This window comes from Protopterus annectens, chromosome 5.part1, assembly GCF_019279795.1.
Source record: "Protopterus annectens isolate FY-2018-M chromosome 5.part1, PAN1.0, whole genome shotgun sequence".
Lineage (NCBI taxonomy): Eukaryota > Metazoa > Chordata > Ceratodontiformes > Protopteridae > Protopterus > Protopterus annectens.
This window is the reverse complement of record NC_056736.1, coordinates 448235863-448252513: the sequence shown is the minus strand read 5'-3', so window position 1 is coordinate 448252513 and position 16651 is coordinate 448235863. Positions and strand designations below refer to the sequence as shown.

General features: G+C 43.5%; 1 protein-coding gene across 1 annotated transcript in view; it reads right to left on the bottom strand.

Moving 5' to 3' along the window:
- NUP98 (nucleoporin 98 and 96 precursor) overlaps positions 1–16651 on the bottom strand; it is a 1998548-nt gene that overhangs the window by 1162914 nt on the left and 818983 nt on the right. The window contains exon 14 of the mRNA XM_044072823.1: positions 7852–8029. Coding sequence (XP_043928758.1) covers positions 7852–8029 — 178 coding nt within the window. The remainder of the gene's footprint in view (positions 1–7851; positions 8030–16651) is intronic.

Here is a 16651-nt window from a genome sequence, read left to right as displayed (position 1 = left end):
AACATCTACCGTTAACTATGCTGAGAACAGCTGTCTTGATTAAGTGACTCATTCTGAAGAAAAGCATAACAGGACTGGGTTACAGAATGCATCCCATAAAACTTAAGTTCTATGAAAAGTGCCATATGAGACTTTGCAGGGTTGAAAACAATGCTCAAGGACTGGGATACGAGATTCCTCAAGGATGGTTTTACCAACAGAAAGTTGTCCAGGATGGGGAAACCCACAGACCCCCTAAAGTTGGAAAGCTGCTGTGACAACAAGTATGCATTTGTTGAATACCCTGGGTGTTGTCATGAGATTAGTGTCCAGAACTGAAAATGCCTGGCTCCAACATAGGAACAAAAGGAGCTGCTGGGCTCCTCTGCTATTCTGAGGAGCATATGCAAACACCCTGATAAGTCAAGAGAGCACATCTCAGTCCCCTTTGGAAAGGTAAGGAAGGATGGACAGTAATGCGATCACCTGAAAGGGTGATTTTAGAAAAATAAATACTTAAGCCATTAAACTTGAGAATGGGGGACCTGGAACTAATGGCCAAGCCCTTTCTGGTCTGGTGGGACCTCTTGAATGGATCTCGGACAACAGGTCTTTAACTACAAACCTTGCCACAACCTTCTGATGTCATGGAATGTCTGGGAGGGAAGTGTGCAGACTGAGATGGGATATGGGATAGAAAGTTAAATGTATAGCCTCTGAATGTCTCATATCCATCTGTAATATGTAATATGTGATGGCCCTGCCTTGCAAGCAGAAGGATAGATGGTAACCCCTGACTACCTCCAGAAAGGAGCAGTCAGGCAGGTCTTCAAGGATTAAAAAGCTAACCTCCCCCAATGGAAAGACCATGTGATCCCTGATTACTCCGACTTCATATCCTCTGTGACCACGCCCATTCCAATAACTGACATCATCTGCGGTATTTCACAACCTCAGAAAAGTACAGTTGTGTACACTTACCATAAATGTAGATGTTCAAGTGTATTCACTGTTGCAGTCATTACATTTGGGTTATCTGCTTGCAGGTAGCCCTCAGTTGGCCTGATCATCAAAGTCTTGGGTCCTGCTTCGGTTGCTGTCTCCTCTGCCATGACATCAGGTAGTCAGGGGTATAAAGCATGCAGCCGACGCCATTACATCAGTTTTTCTTGACCCAGATGTCAGGTGCCCCCATAACGGGTAGTAATTATATACAAGGTTACACCTCCAACAAAAAGCAAATACACCAGAAAGCTTAAATGCAGTAAACAAGGAGAGGTATAGTCAATAGAAGTGAGGGGGCTGGAGGAAGGGTAACCAGGACTGCAACAGTGAATACACTCGAACATATACATTTAAGGTAAGTGTACACAACTGTACTATGTTCGTGTTTCACTGTTGCAGTCATTACATCTGGGTAGATTCCCAAAGCTAAGGAAGGGAGGAGGCAATTAGAGAGCATTAGGCCCAGCTATTAGGCCCTGCAAGACTGCAGTGACAAAACCAGCTCTGGATTTGGAAAAAATTGGCAAGTGCTAATGTTTGGTGAAGGTATGTACAGACCTCCAGGTAGCAGCTTCTAGGATGTCCCTGGTAGGAACACCTCTGAGAAAGGCTGCAGAAAGTAAATGCAGCCCTGGTGGAATGTGATCTTATCCCCTGTGGGGTAGGTTTTCCATGGTGCTTATAGCAGAAATGAATGCAATGGCCTATCCACTTAGAAATTGTTTTCTTTGAAATGTCCTTCCCCTCTAGCCCTGTAGCAAAGGCAACTAGAAGCTGTTCAGATTTCCTGAGAGGCTTAGTCCTTTCCAAATAAAATCTAAGTTATCTGTGCATGTCCAAGGAGTGCAGTATTCATTCTCCTTTGTTCTGTGGATTAGAGAAGGTTGGCAAATGAATGGACTGATTAAGGGCCATACTGGATACCACCTTGAGCACACAGGAAGGATTGGTCCTGAGGGACACCCTGTCAGCATGAAAGATGATGAAGGGCTCCACTGCCATGAGGGCCTGTAATTAAGACAACTTTCTTGCTGAAGTGATGGCTAGAAGGAAGGCTGTTTTCCAAGAAAGGAATTTCAACTCTGCAGCTGGCTCAAACTGAGGCAGATTGAGCTTTTCCAATACAAAGTTAAGGTCCCAGGCTGGAGTAGGGTCTCTTCCTGGGTAGTCTTAAATTTTTGGCCCCCCCTGAGGAATTGCTTCAGCAGGGGGTGATAGAAGAGGGGTGGCTCAGTATTATAATGCGCTGAAATGGCTGAGGCATGAATTTTAATACAAGAGAAGGAAAGGCCCTTGTGAAGCATCTCTATTAAGTATTGAAGAATATGTGGTAAACTGGGCACTGTTGTGCCCATCCCCCGAGTCTGGCTCAAGGAACAGAATCTTTTCCACTTTTCAGCATAGGATTTTCTAGTACAAGGCCTCCTTGCCTCCAGGATGACATCCAGCACTTGCTTGATAAGGGGTGGTATTGGAGAATTCAGGTAATTAGCCAGGCTGCCAGGTTCAGGATTTGAAGCTGGGGGTGCAGAATCTGGCCCTCCTGCTGGGACAGCAGGGAAGGTGTCGGAGGCAGGTGCCATGGTTCCACTGCACAAGAGGGGGTACCCAGTGTTGGCGTGGCCAGTCTGGTGCAATGAGTATTGTCCTTGGTTTGTTCGGTTTGATCTTTAGTAGAACTTTCGAGAGGAGAGGGGGAAAAGGCATAAACTGAGAGGCTTTCCCAGGTGAAGGACAGGGCATCCACTTTCCAAGCCTGTCTGTGGGGAGTCCTTGTACAGAATTTGTCCAATTGGTAGTTCTGAGGGGAGGCAAACAGGTCCATCTCTGGACTCCCCCATTTGTTTCCCAAAATGTTGAATATCTTTGGCTAGTTTCCATTCGTGTGGGTCCATGACATTTCTGCTTAGGTCGTCTGCCAGTGAATTTAGCTTGCCTGGCAGGAATTGTGCTTATAGGTGCACTTGGTAGCTCAAGGCTGTGTTCCACAGAGCCATGGCTAGTCTGCAGAGGGTATGAGTGGGTTCCGCCCTGCTTGTTTATGTACCACATAACAGTGGTGTTGTCCATCTTTACCAATAATTGTCCTGGAAGAATGTGGTCCATGAAGGCCGTCAGAGAATTCTGTACATCTAACATATCTTTTTGATTGATATGCAGGTACATCTGTCTCGGGTTCTATTTGCCCTGAATGCACTGCCATGCCAAGTGACCTCCCCCCCTTCATAGTCTGATGCGTCTGTTAGGGTTTGGGCAGCAGGGGGTAGAGTGAATGGCCGTCCCTTGTTGTGGTGGCAGGCTTCTGCCCACCAAAGGGACTCTGTCTTTATACACTGAATGATAGGAATCTGATTCCAGGTCCTAAGAATGTTGACACCACAGGCTTTTGAGATACCACTCTAGTTTCCTCATATACAGTCTTGCATATGGAATTAGTAGAATACAAGAGGCCATGAACCCCAGGGCTTGCAGTATTTTCCTTGCAGACAGCTGGGTGTTTGTGGCAGTAGTTTGAAGTAGGTTGTCAAACCTGTTTCTCTGGCGTGAGGTAGGCCATCTGGGAAGTTGTATTCAAGCTTGCTCCCAGGAATACAATTTGTTGGCAGGGTACTAGGTTGGATTTATTTTCGTTTATGGTGTACCCCAGTGAGGTTAGCAGTTTTTTTTTACAAATGCCAGATGATTTAATAGTATATCCTGAATTTCTGCCTGAATTAGACAAATGTCCAGGTATGGGTATATTTGAATATTTCTTTGCCTGCAGAATGCAATGACTGGAGCTAGGCACTTTGTGAACACCCTGGGCACAGTAGATAAGCCAAAGGGCAGTGCAGAGAACTGATAGTGCATGTAGCCTGCTCTGAAGCGTAGGTATTTTCTGCAAGATTCACTTATAGGGATATGCATGTAAGCCTCCTTTAAGTCCAATGTTGCCAACCAGGCATTTTTGCCTAGCATGGGAAGCAGCTGATGAGTTAGAATTTTGAATTTTGGGATTACCAAAAACGTGTTTAGGATAGACAGGTCCAGGACAGGACACCAGTTGTCTTTTCTGGGAACCAGGAAAAGTAGAGTAAAAACCTTGTCCCCATTCCTCTTCTGGGACAGGTTGAATAGCCCTGATACTTAGAAAAGAGAACCTGCTGTTGAGACTCTTTGGGGGTAGGTCTGGCCAACTGTTTGGGGTTGGTAAGGTATGGAAGTGGAATCTGTATCCTTGGGAAACTATATTTAAAACCCATTTGTCTTGGGTAATGAATTCCCAGTTTTTTGCATGCAGAGTGATCTTTCCCCCTAAAGGAGCAGTCGGTTGAGAAGTGCTTGGAAAGTTTAAGGTTAAGTCATTGTGACAGTTTACCATAGGGGGTGTCTTACTACTTCCAGCTTTGGAAGTGGAAGCCCCCCACTGCTTAGGCCTGTGAGTACCTTGAGACTGTAGCCTAGGTGGTCTGCTGTTCCTGGGTTTGGACTGAAGGCCTGGAAGAGACAGGAAAGGACCAATTCTTAGAAGGCCAATGCCTATTAAATCTGAGAGGCTGTACTTGCAGGAAATCTTTAACAATTTGCATAGATTTAGCTTTTTCCTCCATCTGTTTAAGTACTACTACTGCTTTGCCAAACCGGCAGTCTTGGTTTAAGGGAGCATCCAGTAATTTAGCTTTAACATGATCTGGCAAAGATTGCTCCTTAAGCCAAGCATGCCTTCTTAGTACAGACCCAGTGACAGCAGCCCTGCAAGATGCCTCTAAGGAGTCAAAACCACATTGCAAAGTATGTTTACCAACTTGTTCAGCAGAATGCATTAAATCCTGTAATTCTTTATTTTCAGCACAGTCAGGAATCAACATCATTTTCTGTTCAAGTAATCCAATAATATGCTGCAGATGCTTCAACATATGAAACTGGCAGTTTAAGGTCCTAATGGCCAAAGTAGCAGAAGTGTATACCTTCTTACCCCATTTGTCCAGGGCCCTGGAATCTCTATCAGAGGGGGTAGGGTTTTTAGCAGTAGTGGCCTTAATGCCTTTGGGTCCCTGTGAAATGGTCTCTGGGTCCACAGTGGGATTCTTAAAGAGGAACTTATGAGAGTCAGGTACTCTAATACCAGTCAGGTTTCCTGGGAGCCGGAGGTAGAGTGTCTGGGGCCAGGACAGATTCCAAGAAGGCATCATCGACAATGTCCAGTACAGGAGGGATAGCTAAAGGCCTGTGTTGCGGTAGGAGTAAGAATTCCCTAAGCCTCTTTTTGGAGTCAGAGTAATCCTGGCTTTCCCAGCGGAAATGCTCCCTAAGTGTGTGCAAAGTTTCACCAAAAGAAAAATCTTCTGGAGGGGAAGCAGAGGGTATGGAGTCCTCTGCATCAGAATCCTCATAGGTAGATAAAGGCAAATCCTGCTCATCAGAAGAAACAGAAATGTCAGAATCCTGATCAGAAGAATCAGAATGAAAATCAGTTCTAGGTCTCTTAGAGGGAGAAGGCTGGCTTCCCCTTAGAGTAATAAGGTCTTCATCCATTCTTGTTTTTAAGGCATATGGGGCCTGACCATGCAAGTTTGGGCATCTGTTTTCTAGGCGCGGATCGAGTTTTAGGCCTCGATGAAGAAGACGTTGGTTTGATATGCAAGTCCGTAGGCCTGAACACACCCTCAGAAGCCAGTGCCTGCACAGCGGCTCTGGCCCATCCAAGGTAGAGACATCCGCAGGTCCCACAGTCGAAGAAGCATCTTGCGGCATACCGGAATCCAAATGGGTCTCAGTAGAGGCCTACGAATCTGAAGTAGCATTTATCAGGGGCTGCAAAAGCACCAGAGTACCAGCGAACTGGCGACTAGCTTAACAAAAGCGTCGTCGGCAGCTTTGGACCTATGTGGTCTGTCTGTATCTAAGTTTTTTTGGAATGTCGGTAGTTGGATGGCTTACCAAAGACATTTCTGGATAATTAAACCAAGTACCGAAGTAGTTACAAACAAAAATGAACAAACAACGAATAGTTCAAGGATTGAATAAGGCTCAAAACAGACAGCGAGGGACGTCGTGATATAGGCCTAAGCAAGGAATGCAGTACGAATGAAAACCTTTATGAGGTATTTGCTTTCCACAAGAAATACAATTGTTAACATTTACTGACATCTGTTTATTTTGGTTCTGAAACTCAAACGAAAATTTCAGGAGTCTGCCGATTGGCACTTGTGAACTGCTTCTGCTTCGGGCACCGCACGGCAAGAAAGACTGATGTAATGGCGTTTGCTGCATGCTTTACACCCCTGACGTCATGAAAGATTTGACAGCAACCGATGCAGGACCCAAGATTTTGATAATCAGGCCGAATGAGGGCTACCTGCAAGCAGATAACCCAAATGAATGACTGCAACAGTGAAACACGAAGAACATCTGTGACTATGACTTCGTTTGACTTTCGGCTTTTTCCGGGTAGGGGTCGCCACAGCGGAACTCCGGTCCGCTAATGATTGGCAGTAGATTTTCATGAACACCATGGTGCCAGTTCGACCTTCAACTAATTCACACCCATTTACGCATGTCTTTCGGACGCCCACCCAACCGCGGGGAGGACTTGTTGACTCCACAAAGAAGGCACTCCCCGCACTCCAGCCGAGAATCTGTGACTATGACTACAGAAACAAAAACTGATGGGACTGAGATCTCTACTAGCAAACAGATGCTGAAGTGCCTGAACCTAACAGAGTACTTCCCAACTCATTTGTCTCCTAATTTACATTTTACTGATTAGACAAATAAAAAGGTACAGTTGTACATAGCATTGATGAAATCTGGAGTTCAGTGAATCCAGTCAGGCATTGCCAGGTGTGACAGCATACAGTAAAACTAATACCACTGCTCTGACAGTACCACTCACTGAAGTACATGTCAGAGGGACAAAGTGATAACTAAACCAAGGATGACAGTTGGGAGCGCAATTGAGTCGACCTCCAAATGTACCAAGATTTCCCAACTCATGTGAATCTCGCTCACCAAGCCTATCAAGAATCATTCCATGTGTGGTGTCAAATTACAAACTCTGTCCTGCGGTAGCCTTCAACAAAGGGGTGTGGAAGAAACTTGGGGGCCCCAACACTTACTGCATATCCCTTCTCTGCTCAGACAGCAGTTAGGCTACAAATGCCCTCACTGCCAGGATGCTAGTGAGTACATTAATCAAGCTCATTTTGCTAAATGAATGATGGGTCCCCCCTCCAGAGACACACATCCTTATCCCAGGCAAAATTTCCTTGTACAGAAATGATTTGACAGTGTAATTGGGGAGGGCTGGCATGCAGGAGGTTAACAAAAAAAAAACATTTCGAACAAAGGTTTCAGATAAACTCCTAGGAAAAACAACAAAAATGCAGGAAAAGCTATGCAATGACAGACAGCACCTAAAAACATGTAAAAGGGGCAAATTAAAGAAGCCCAAAAATAATCATTTCATTAAAAAGGATAACCAATTATTTTAAGAAAATCACAGCTTTTGCCCAGGAAAAAAAAATGCTGTTAACAAATCATGCAAAACAATGATGCATTAAAGGAAGGGTAGGCTTTATTAGAAAAACAGTGTGTGGATAATAAACAGCAGCACCTTTAACTAGTACAGCAACTGCAATAACTTGTAACCCTGCACCAACCACATTCTGCAGACAGTGCTTTCACTCCTTTTTCTGCACTACCCAAAACCTTTTTTTCATTCCTTTTTTCCAGTTAAAACTGATTATGCTCAGCACCTAAAGAAGTAGAAAAAAACTGGTGCAGAGTACACTTGGTATTTGAAGGCAATATATAATGGTTAAATTCTAGGATACATCCATTAATGACCAAGCTAGTGTGTCAGAGATTTAAACTTTTTAGTCTCACCTCAAACACCCAGGACCCTGTTTCAGGACGGTACTCTAAAAACCTAGCACCTTGCTTCCGTGATGCACATTCTAGCCTTTCTTCATACTTCATTTCCAACAGACGTTCTGGACTCTTTATTAATTCACGACTTGTTTTATCAGTTGGCCAAACTCCATCTAATGTCACTTGTGCACGTCTTTTAAAATGAATGGGAGAAAAAGAAAAATGTTAAATAAAACAGTTAAATTTTTTTTTCTCTAGTCAATTTTCAACTTCTTTGTGTACACATTAATGCAACAGTTGTTACAAGCAAGCGAGGAAAAACAGAGCTATTTATTAAATGCACCTTATGAGAACAGTAGATCTTTAACAAGTCAATATGAACAGCAGTGGTCTAGAGAAATGAATCACCGACTGCAGCCCAGGCTACCAGAATCACCGACTGCAGCCCAGGCTACCAGAATCACCGACTGCAGCCCAGGCTACCAGAATCACCGACTGCAGCCCAGGCTACCAGAATCACCGACTGCAGCCCAGGCTACCAGAATCACCGACTGCAGCCCAGGCTACCAGAATCACCGACTGCAGCCCAGGCTACCAGAATCACCGACTGCAGCCCAGGCTACCAGAATCACCGACTGCAGCCCAGGCTACCAGAATCACCGACTGCAGCCCAGGCTACCAGAATCACCGACTGCAGCCCAGGCTACCAGAATCACCGACTACAGCCCAGGCTACCAGAATTCAATCAGCGGCTCAGTTAACTATTGAAGATGGCAGGGAAGGGATGGGCATGCCAATCATGGAGAGTGGGCAAAGCTGTCAAATTGCCACATTCTCTCAAGTGAATGTGGGGTAGGGAGTTGGCGCAACAAACCAAAACTGACAGGCAGCCCTCACTACAACAGCTGAACATAAGCATGCACTCATACAAGGAGTGTGCAGTGACTCCCATGATGACATGGGTTAAATTAAAGGAAGGGTAGACTTTTTTTTAAAGGGTTAGGACTATAAACATGTCCATCATTGCCAAGATTCTGATTAAAGTACAAACCCCCTCATGAAATCCTGAATTTTGGAACCTCTCCAGCTGTCTTACATTTCTGTGCTAGGAATACTCTGTACTGGGGAACAAAAGGGCTTGATTCAGACTTGGGGGAGGCACAGTAAAACATAACATTTGGTTTATAATCACCAGACTGAGGGCTACTCCTGGCTAGGAATTCCAAAAGCAGTGATTTCTTCTCTGTGTTGTGTTGGACAGGTTCTGACAGAGGCATGCACGAAGCTCCTTTATACAGTCTACATTTCTGAACACCATTTTCAGCCCTTGAGCCAAAAATCCCCCACAGGAAAGAATGGTGGTAGGCAAACAGATCCTTTTCTGATTTACTACAACACATGACACAATGTCCAATGTATTAAATATAAATTAACATGTATTAGTGTTGGAAGAAAAGAAAATGAGAGAAAAACAGCCAGCTCCACAAGAACAGAGGAAATTAAGTCCTGACTACAAATTCAGGTGACCAGAGTTCAGTTAGCAACATGAGCACTGGTTAGGAGTTGGTGTGGAGGCCCAGAATGATTAAGCCTGCTTAGTTCTCTTCTGTGAAGGACACATGCACTCTGAGGACAGTTTCTGTGGTAGAATCCCTGGTAGAAACCAGGGATCACATGGAGTTGCCTGTCTATATTACTAAGAGGAATGACTTTACTGTAATGACCCAGTGCAGGACAACCCCATGAGATGCTAAATAGCACACAAGGAAGTAGGACCTTAGAAAATCTTCAATCATCTTCATCAATGACAGTTCCACTTCCAGTCTACTCACCCCTTTGTCCTCAAGGAATGAATTAGCTGCCTCTTGCTCAGATAGAATGAAGACAGGCAGGATAAATTCAATTGTTAAAGAACAGGATCATAAAAAAAAGCTATACCAAAAACAGAAAGAGTAGCTTAAAGATCATATGCAAAGAAATGAAATCTGTATAAATCTTTTCTTTCAGCCCTACTGCTAAGCTGAACATGAACTGTAATAAGATGTTCTGTGCAGCAGCCATGCAACTGTTAGAAAATACTGAAATAGCAGCAACGTTATAGCTGATGCTCCTGGTTTTACCACCGGACAGATGTTTGAACATGTGCAGTGCAGTGATACAGATGAGTGACTTCTGGTGCCAGCACAGTTACAATCCAAAGTCACACATTAAAATTTGTTTGCAACAGGAATGCCTAACCTTAAAATAATGCTCTTTTTTCCCATTTATTCTGTCTTCACAGGCTAATTGCATTACATAATTAATTTTAATTTAGATCATTGTTGCCCATTACATTCCGTACACAAGTGCTTTACAGTTCAGCTACAGTTAAGGAATTGCAGCTATTACACGCCAGATGCTATGGATAGACATTGTTAGCTTTAATCACAGAAACATTAAGGATTATGAAAATACATTTCTCCAACTCTGCTGCATATTACAAGGGACAAACAACTGTGAAAATTATAGCTTCTACCTACTTGCATCATCAAGAGGCATGGCAACATGATCAGGAAATGAGCTGGCATAGCTGCAGAGACTTGAATTAATGCCAGTGGAAGTAAACTTACTCGTTACTCAAAAGTAGGAGCAATTTTGTTTTAAAAAGCATCAAGAAAAATTGAATGCTTAAGGAGTTATAAGCCTCACACAGAAATAGTTCTTCAGAAGATGAGGCCACAACAGGAACAACCAACTGGTCATGGCAAAATACAGTTATAAGAATGACCTTGGACTTGCTCAAACTGACTTTCTAATTTAACAATTGGTTCACCAACTCATGAGAAAAGTGCAAAGTCATCCTAGAGGTCACTTCTGTAAGAATGCATCTGTGGGACTTCCTCACTAGTGAAGGAAGAGGAAAAGAATCTGCTGCACTCTGGGGGTCATGGATTCAAAAAGGTTGCAGCAAGGTTTCCTCCCAGAGATGGAAGAGATTCTGTGCTGCTGCCTGACAGACCATTTGAGCAGCATCAGACTGACTGACCCGGTCTGCTAAAGAACTGGCTTCTCCTAGGCCTTAGTTGGCTATTCCATCAGGGTTCATGAACAAAGTACACTCCCATACATTCAAAGCTTCTTGACACAATGGGTAGGAATTTACTTCTCCCTATTTTACGTACCAAACCACAGTCACATTTGTCTGTGGATGGCAACTGCACACTAAGTGAGGTGCACCCTCGCAAATAATCACAGCAAGGAAGCAACTCCTGAATGCAATGTGAGGAAGATGGCTCTCAACTTCAGAACACATGTGCAGACTTGCCCCTTTCTGCGATCACAATCTTCAGACCACCTGCCACTTTCTGCGATCACAATCTTCAGACCACCTGCCACTGAATGTGTTACCATCTAAGGGAAAGATGTCCATTGGGCCTAGAAAGGGACTGCCAACAGACAAACTCAATAGGTGTATCCACTGTTTCAGGTGGGCAATGCAAGACTTGGAAGCATAATTATCAACTGTCCAGATTTTTTTGTTCATATTTTTGGTCTGTTACTCGTAAAATTAGTACTTTTCTGGCAAATCACTAGAATGATCTGAGGACTGAAGTCACTACTTCAGAGAATGCATGTTAAAACAAACCTCGTCACTGTAGCAACTAAGTTTACAAGAGCAGTAATTAGAATACGTCCCTATTTTTGGGCCTTTGTCCAGACATTTTACACTAAGAGGTTAAATGGTACGGTTGGAAGATCATTACAAGATTCATTACATGTCATCACTAACACTTCAACGGCCATTACTGAACTCAAGTTAATATCTGGGAATTGGAAACCACATAACTAGTAGCAGTTTTAACTCTCAATTTCCCCAAGATAAAAACATGTGGGGTCTCAAGGAGTCCACATAATTTGATGCACAAAGTTTGCAAGGGGAAGTACACGGTCATATGGTAGGAACAGTTTAGTGGATAATACCAAAGCTGAATCTAATAAATTTTGAGTTCCTGCATGGGGGAGACAGTCTCCAGAGAGAGCCAAGCAAGGCATTAAGGATTTAGTCTCCTACTTGCTCCTAAAAAAAAGGGGCCAGAGTATCCCTGCTTCTGCAGATTACTTCTAGACTAATGACCATTCTAAAAGCTGCCACAAAACACAGTGATCCCTTCCAGAACCTCTTACATATCCTTGCCACTGACCATGTCAGACCCATAGCCGATGAGGGCTCCACTGAACTGTTGAAAACAGATGTCAAGTTTTACAACAGTTGAGAGCTTTAGACACCGGTTCCATCTTCTCAAGCTCTCCTTTTACTGCTAGGCCTAAAATTGCAGATTCTTCAAAAGGGACATTTACAATATCTTACTATTCATGGCAAAATCCAGCAGCTGTAGTCAAGAGTGGCAGCAAACTGCTAAGCTAGTTCCTAACACTCCTGCTACAGCACTCACAAAATTGTGGACTATGTGCATGGTGAAACTTGCAATGGTAGACAAATGTCATCTTAAACTGCAATGTAACAAAATAAACAAAATTTGACAACCATTCCACTGACTAGGCCATTTTGTCAACCAATGCCAGCCCTCACAGTAAATGTATAGGATGCACAGACTTGCTTTCTAAATCCATCTACTGCCCAAAAAAACTATACGAAGAATGGACAACCAGATTAAAGAGTAATAGCCTTTTCAAGGGTTGCCGCCACAACAATGTATCCTATTCTTGTGCGTCTCTAAGAGGCCAAATGAACTTGCCTGGTCTCTTTGGAACAGGAGCTGCAGCATCTGGGATGTGTTGTACTTTTAGTCCAGAGATGCACCATTTTGTCAACTATGGGGACCACACAAGAAAGTGGTTGGGAGGGAAAGAAAACATCTGGAAGGATACGCTCGAGAGAGTACAGTATGCGCACATCCTCTGTGGTAACCACTGGCTAAATTTGGAGTCATCTGGGGGAAATTGTGTTTTTTCTGTACTTTATCATATCAAACTGTAGAGTTGGGAAAGTCTTGCATGGAATTTACATACTTCATTTTGCATTTAAAATGCCTCAGTGAGGAAGACTCTGACAACTACTCTGCTACCCTGCTACACATCCTTGAGGGATACACTGCAGAGGCATAACCCCCTATTATTTTCAGAGAAATGTTTACTTGGGATTTTGACCAAACATGTCCTGGGCAGAGTGCATACACATGCCTCACATCACTGGCATCATGGCAAAGACCAATGTCATCCCCCAAGATTACTGGACTGACTAACTGTACAGTAGAGAGTTTATTACCTGAACTAATTGGTGCTTAGGGTAGTTTGGATAATCAAACATAATTGAACCATCTAAAATCTTGTTTTTTTCTGCATGCAGGAATACACTAACCATTCAATGATTCCAGTAGACAATGAATATTTTTCACACACGAGGTGACTAAAAGCTATAAAAAAAAAATGCTCAAGTGAATAATTATAATGTTTACATATTCAGACTTACAGATTTTTTCCAACCCGAAAACTTTGGAAGGCTGGTTCTGATAAATGACGTTTCGGCTAATCAACATTCGGATAATAGACTCTATACTGTACAAGACTGAAAATCATGGAGGCTAACCAACAGGTAAAAAAGAATAAATGGTTGAGATCCTAACCAAGAGGTATGCCCCAACAATATGATGCACAGGTTGACAATGAGGTTGGAAGCCCAATCATCATGACCTGAAGTCAACATGCCAAGACAGAAGGCTAGAAAAGAAGCCTTCCCAATACAGGCATCCAGAGGTAAAGGTGACGTCAGAGACCAACCATGACAGCTTTAGCCTGAGAATGGGTCAGCAGCCAAGGTGGTCTACCATGCACTTGCTAATGTTCATGTGTCAAAAGTCAGCTTTACTGGAAAAGGGATCTAAATCAGGCTCAGTGAAGATAAATATTAAAGTGAAAAATTATGTAGGAAAGAAGGCCTCCGCCTTCCCCAATATTAGAGAAGGAAGAGTATGAAGGATATTGAAGGATGTCTGAATCTTCTGAAGATCAGTCTCAAAAGATGCTCTAAGACCTAAAGGATCCAGCAGAAGGTGGCATTGAGAGTACAAAGATTTTCTGCAGGTCACCACCATGCAAGGACCACACATGCAGCCTTCTTAGTAGAGGGTTCTAACACAGTGGTAGGTTAGATATCTCAACAGGAGATGAGGCAGAAAAACCCTCTTCCATCCTTAGCTTCTTAAGAGGACCTGGACAGAAATCTCTGGGTTTTTCTGCTCTGGCCATATCAGCCTTATCCAGCTTGTGCCTCATGCACTTTTCCCCTTATGCTTTTTCTTATTATTTCACTTTCTACCACTGGTTCGGCCCTTCAATTCAAAGAAAAGTACAGTTTTGTACCTACCATAAATGTAGATGTTCGAAGATCCACATTGCTGCAGTCCTAACACTTGGGTAGTCCGCTGTCCCTCGGTCGGCCCGAATATCAGAGTATAAGGCTGACGTCGGTCAAGGCGCATTTGACTGACATCAGAACGTCAGGGTACAAATGCGCATGACCGACGTCATATCCTCAGTCTTTTCTTGCCCCAGATGTCAGAAGACCCTAAAAAGAAAGGTCAAAACCCATAGACAACAACTAAACAACCAACCAGCCTAACACCAAAAATATGTACAATATATACAATATACCTCAGATGGATAACCCAATCCACACAACCACCTCAACTACAGAGGGGAAGGAGGGAGGGTAAATTGGACTGCAGCAATGTGGATCTTCGAACATCTACATTTATGGTAGGTACAAAACTGTACTATGTTCTTCATCTCACATTGCTGCAGTCCTAACACTTGGGTAGAATCCCAAAGCAGAGGTAAGGGAGGATGGCTAAACTATAATGAAGCAGGAGCTGCCAAAATGCCCTGCAACACAGCAGTGGCAAAACCAGCCCTGGATTTAGAGTACAATGGAAGGTGGTAATGCCTAGAGAAGGTATGCACTGAACTCCAAGTGGCTGCCTCCAAAATATCCTTAGTTGCCACCCCTCAAAAAGCTGTTGAAGTGGCAGTAGCCCTAGTGGAATGAGGCCTAATCCCAGCTGGAATCTCTTTGCCATGATGGGAATAACAGAAAGCAATGCAAAATCCAATCCACTTAGAAATAGTTTGTTTTGACACGGCTTGCCCTGAGAGCACAAAGCAAAAGAAACTAATAACTGCTGAGATTGTCTGAACCCTTTAGTTCTGTCCAAATAATATCGCAACTGCCTGTGTACATCTAAAGTGTGCAAAATCTTTTCCCCTTTATTTTGGGGATTTGCATAAAAAGTAGGCAAATGAATAGTTTGGTTTAAAGCCACACTAGAAACCACTTTAGGCATAAAGGAAGGCTTAGTGCGTAAAGATACCCTATCCTTATGGAAAATTGAGAAAGGCTCAACTGCCATAAGGGCCTGCAATTCAGAAACCCTTCTTGCAGAGGTAATGGCCAACAAAAAAGCAGTCTTCCATGATAAATATTTCAACTCAGCAGTAGCTGCAGGCTCAAAAGGTTGTAGAGTGAGTTTCTCCAACACAAAATTGAGATCCCAAGCAGGAGTAGGAGCCCTTCGTGGGGGTCTTATATTCTTTGCCCCTCTAAGAAATTGCTTGAACAAAGGATGAGAAAACAATGGTGGGTCACAGTCGTAGTGAGCTGAAATTGCTGCAGCATGAATCTTAATAGAAGAGAAGGACAAACCTTTGTCTAACAACTCAGTAAGATATTGAAGAGCCACACTTAAATCAGGCTCAGAAACATCCAAATCCTTAGCTGCACACCAAAACAAAAATCTCTTCCATTTATCTGCACACTTTCCTTGTACTAGGCCTTCTAGCTTCCAAAATCACATTCAAAACTTGTTGTGGAAGTTGAGACCCTCTATGGCTTAAAACAGAATATGCCAGGCTGTTAGGTGAAGAGAGTGAAGTTTGACATTGAGCAAATGACTGTCCTCCTGGGACAACAGATGTGGAATCAAAGGCAAAGGCCATGGAGGCTTCCGTACTAGACTTCTCAGTAATGGGTACCAGTGCTGTCGAGGCCAATCTGGAGCTATCAAAATCATCCTTGGCTTGTCCTGTCTGACCTTCAGAAGTACCTTTGGGAGGAGAGGCAGAGGTGGAAAGGCATACACATGAAGATTTTTCCAACTGAAAGAAAGAGCATCCACTTTCCAAGCTGTGGGATGAAACCTTTGTGCAAAACTTTGGCAGCTGGTGGTTTAGTGGAGAAGCGAACAGATCTATGTCTGGAGTTCCCCAGGACACTGTCAATTTCTGAAATACATGAAGATCCAGTTTCCACTCGTGGGGATCCATGATTTGTCTGCTTAACACATCTGCTAAGGAGTTCTGTGCTCCCGCAGAAACCTTGCCTGAAGACTTAGTTGTAAACTGAGAGCAGTCTCCCACAAAATCATTGCTTGCCTGCATAGAGGATAAGAATGTGTTCCCCCCTGCTTGTTGATGTACCACATGACAGTTGTGTTGTCTGTTAGAATCAACACCTGCCCTGGAAGAAGTAAATCCTTGAAAGCCATTAATGCAAACTGGACTGCTAACATCTCCTTCAAGTTGATATGTAGATGCCGTAGTCTGACAGGCCACTTGTCTTGTATCCACTTTCCGTTTAGATGAGCTCCCCAAGCTTTGTCCGAGGCATCTGTCGTTAAAATTTGACTCGCCTCTGGCCGGGTCACAGAGAGTCCCTTGTTTAGGTGACATTCCTGAGCCCACCACAAAAATTCCTTTTGAATGCAAGGTATTATTGGAATGACAGTGTCCAGATCCTGGCAGTGCTGTGTCCATACATTCT